General features: G+C 54.8%; 1 protein-coding gene across 1 annotated transcript; it reads left to right on the top strand.

The window, feature by feature from the left end:
* Positions 1-547, top strand: IAQ61_000354 (uncharacterized protein; the record flags this gene model as incomplete). Its single annotated transcript, XM_066094638.1, has 3 exons — positions 1-182; positions 214-387; positions 479-547. Exons 1-3 carry the CDS (start codon positions 30-32, stop codon positions 545-547), a joined length of 396 nt encoding a protein of 131 aa, XP_065955491.1. The 5' UTR covers positions 1-29.
* Positions 548-4,093: the final 3,546 nt, after the last annotated feature.

Here is a 4,093-nt window from a genome sequence, read left to right as displayed (position 1 = left end):
CGGCGCTTTGCGCTCTGCGAAACAATGGCATGCGTAGAGTTGGCATGGTGGCTACCGGTAGCCGATGTTTACCTGGTCTCGCTCCTTTCCCCCGACTTTCCACGGCTCCATGCACTGTACTGTGTAGGTGGGTAGAGCAAAGCCAGACAGCTGCAGAGCTGGAGTTTGATGTACATGGCATGGTACAGTACATGTATAGGTAGACACTAGTAGACAGACACCGACACCAACACCAACACCCTTGCCTCGCTTCGCTCTACGCGATCATGCACCGAATCCTTCCCTCCTCAGGCTACACAATCGTCTTTAGACGAGACAACGAGGACAAGAAAAAAAAAGGGTCTCGTCAGATCCAAGGGCGGAATTAACGTACACGGAACATTACAGGTACATGGCATTGCAACCACAACCCCCCAACCCCCCCCCCCCCCCCCCACTCTCCCCCTCGATTCAGACGCGGGAATCAACAAAAGTCCAGGCACTCGGTTTCAACAAATGCATTGAGAAGTGCGCCTCGAAAAGAAAAGAAAAAACAATAGCCGCATAGCCGTCGTTGAGACCGCCACCTCGGGATCTGGCTGCTTTCCACACTACCCACGCGCTTCCCAACATTGTTATTTTGCCATTTTTTTTTGGCGAGTCGCAAAGGCTTGGGCTGGGTTGGGCCCGGTGCTGCGGGGCCAGAGACGGCCGTTCATGCTCATGATGCTCGTGGCGCCCCTGAAAAAGGTAAAATATATACAGGTAACCGTGGTATATGTGCGTGTGTACTACCTCACACAGTAGCCGACAACCATGAACCCTCCCCCAGTTCAAGTCTTTGTTGAATCAAACGGGCCCAGGCCTAGTTCTCACCTCCACATGGAGGGAGGAAAAGCAATCTCTTTTGACTCTGTCAACTCGTGACCAGTTTTTGAGGTCGGAGACAAATTACATTCACGTGTTGTCCTTTTCTTCCTATAGGATGCCATCTTATAAGCAGACTTATGGTTCCGTCTCAGAAGCTCGGTTGTTCCACCGCCTTTCGCCTGAGTCGAGCGAGATGCGCAACTGCCCCACCCTGGACGACCACGCATGTCAGTTTACTCATCACGGGGCCATAGAGCACCGCAATCGGGGTGGATTCAAACAAGACAAGTACACAACTCTCGGACGTTGTGGAAAAAAGGTTCGTTTTCGCAGAGCTCCGGCATGGCACTACCGCGGCATAGCTGAGTACAAGCAAATGAGGGGGAGGCGTGTCAGAGTGCAACTGCGTTTCAGAAGACCAGGCTGGAGGGGCAGGGTACCGGCAATCAACCACGCGCGATCTGCGTCTCTGGATGATGACGGTGGGTGAGCTGTTGACTGCGCCAGTCAGTCTTGCAGTAGCACTGGTGAGCAACTGCTAGGTAGATTCTACTACTAGCCACACTTTGTGTCCTTCCGTTGTAGAGGCGGTTTCGGGCTTGAGAGCACATGGCAGTCCTCGAGCTCCGGTACGGCCAGAGTCCAAAGCGCCACCATCGTTCACGCCAGGCGGCCCGCTAGGCAAAGGAATCGGTTGCCACGTGTTTGTACCCCTGACATCCACGGATTCATCTTGACGAGGGCGAGACACATGACTCGGTGCACATTGCAGGTATTGCATGGCGACTTTTTCCCCCTTCTTTCCCCCCCTTCTTTTTCCTGCCCATTGTGCAGTAGGTACAATACAGTATCCTCCTCGCTCGGCCCGCCTCCGTGCACGTGGATGGAATACTTGGTCGAATCTTCCTCCTCGTACCGTTCCTGTAGCACTATTCACTTGCGGCTAGGGCGGTCAGGACATGGCAAGTCTTTTGAAACGATAAAAGATCAGCATGGGCTGACCGGTACTGGGGTATTGTGACGGCATTGGCACAGTCGCCGGGGATCGTCAGCAGCGGAGGATTGCTGGCCCGGCATCGCTCACAAAGCGCCGGTGTCGTAGACGAGCAGAAAGGCTGAAGAAGGGCAGGAGGGTGCGGGCAGGAAAACGAAGGTCACACCCGCCGTCGCATCTCTTTTGCTCACCATTCTCATCTCCGCTGCGCTTGGCGAATACGAGCTCTGTGTCCCGCTGGCGGATGCAGTGCTTGCCACAAAATGCCTAGAGGGATTGTGAGCGACACGGCGGAAAAAAGAGTGATTTGCCCACCGCCACAGAGGCTCGGAAAAGCACGAGCATGGGGCGCAGTCCAAATGAGTGCATGCACCTACACAGAACACAGTACGTACCTACACGTCCGTCATCGTCATCAGTCGTCGGTGGCTCACGCCGGACATGATCTCTCGGAGACCGTCGCAGTTGGCGAGAGGTGCAAGGTAGCGTGCCGACGACCGACGGCCTGAAACTCCAGCGTACACCGCGCCCACGAGAGCGCTTGTGGACGAGTGCCTGTACATTCTACTATAGGAGTACCTGCCATAGAGATGTACATAGGTACATCTACTCTAGCACCAAGTCTTGACAAGCTGCACAGCGGAATGCTATGTACAGGCAGAAAGTGACGACGGGCGATGCGAGGCTTGGCTCACTGAAGCTGCTAGATGGATCAGCAGTACGATCGCAGCGCTCACCGTTTATCTGCAGCTCTGCAGATCCTGTCTCAATAGACCCAGGTCTCACGGCCGACACTGGGGCTCACTGGAAATAAGTCGGGCCAATGTCAAGACTCAAGAGGAACCGCGTCGGGCATAAAAGAGAGCTCGCCAGGGTCCAGCATGGCGGGATAGCGACGGCCAAGAGTGCTTGACCAAGGACGATGTCTCGCATAAGCAAGCCCAACGACGTGACGATTGGTCTCTGGGGTTGCACACGTGAAAATGGAGAACGGCATTCCTCTGGTCTCCGGATGGGAACAAGCTGTCAAGCTCTCCCCAAGCGGTGTCCCATGTAGGAGTACTGTGTGGTCTTCAGTTGGCTACCGATCATCTGAGAAGTCAAAGTAATCTGCCGAGCGCACTTGACCAACATGACTCTTGGGCTCGCATGCAATACCACAAAGTCATGACATGGGAAGGATGGAGGATACTGGGCTGGAAGCTTCTGTAGTAGGTACATGCCATGGCACAGTACAGTACATTTCTGGAGTCAGCCATTGCCAACATGAGGATGCAGCGGGGGACACGGTGCAGATGGGCATGTGTCACCACGCTGACTTTTTGTGTTGTGCAAAGCAAGGGTGCAACGTGCATTCCACGTTTTCGGCATTGTTTGTTGCCTTCCACACCGTTCCACTTTTGTTGTTGTTGTGTTGTCGTCTTACATGGCACAGGAAAGGGAGGATTGCGATTGGCACGTGTCGGGCTAGACCAAGACACCGTACAACCAGTTCATGGCCGACTGGGGATTGGCGGCCCCTCCAGCGTAGTGCAGGAACGGGCCCTGGACAGCGTCGAGCAAACGGCGGTGCATGATCGAGACCTGGGTTTGCGTTGCTGCTGGGCGTGGGAGGGCCTGTTGTGCAAGTGCAACTACGCTTTTTTCTCTGCGACGAGGGGCTCGCGGTTACACAGGCGCGATGGCGGGAAAGGAGGAGAAGATTGATGTTTGCGGGCAGGACAGGTGCTTTACCTAGTCGGGCCCCAACAGAAGCACAGAAGCACAGAGGCAGCACGGCAGCAGGCTTTTGACTGGCTGGTACCGGCGTTGCTTGTTGCGTGCAGTGTCGCCAGCATGGAACAAAGAAAAGAGGGCGCGCCCTTCCCCTCTCTGCCTGCTTTGTCTCGCGTGTTGGCAATGGCCGGAACAAGACAGGCTGGTATGAATGAGCACGCCTGACACGGACATGTTCTAGGGACGACGGGCTCTGTCTTGGAGCGCGGACGGTGCACGCATCGTCCATGGCTTAGGGTGAGTACACAGTATGTATCCATGCCATGGTATATCTACGGTTTACAGTCGCAACCAGTGGTATCTTGGGCCATAATAGTACTAGAGTATTGGTAGTGACTTCAAGCGTGAGTGTGGGTGTGGGTGGTAGGTACTTTGATGGATTGCATCATTCGCAGGTGATGGAATGGTGATGGTGGTGATGGCATGGAATGACTGGTGGCTGATGGCTGATGACTGAGCTGTGACTGAGCAGGC

The sequence above is a fragment of the Plenodomus lingam genome (assembly GCF_022343315.1).
Source record: "Plenodomus lingam strain CAN1 chromosome Unknown contig_1, whole genome shotgun sequence".
Classification (NCBI taxonomy): domain Eukaryota; kingdom Fungi; phylum Ascomycota; class Dothideomycetes; order Pleosporales; family Leptosphaeriaceae; genus Plenodomus; species Plenodomus lingam.
Note: the sequence above shows the minus strand (reverse complement) of the source record. Positions and strands in the feature narration are given on the sequence as shown.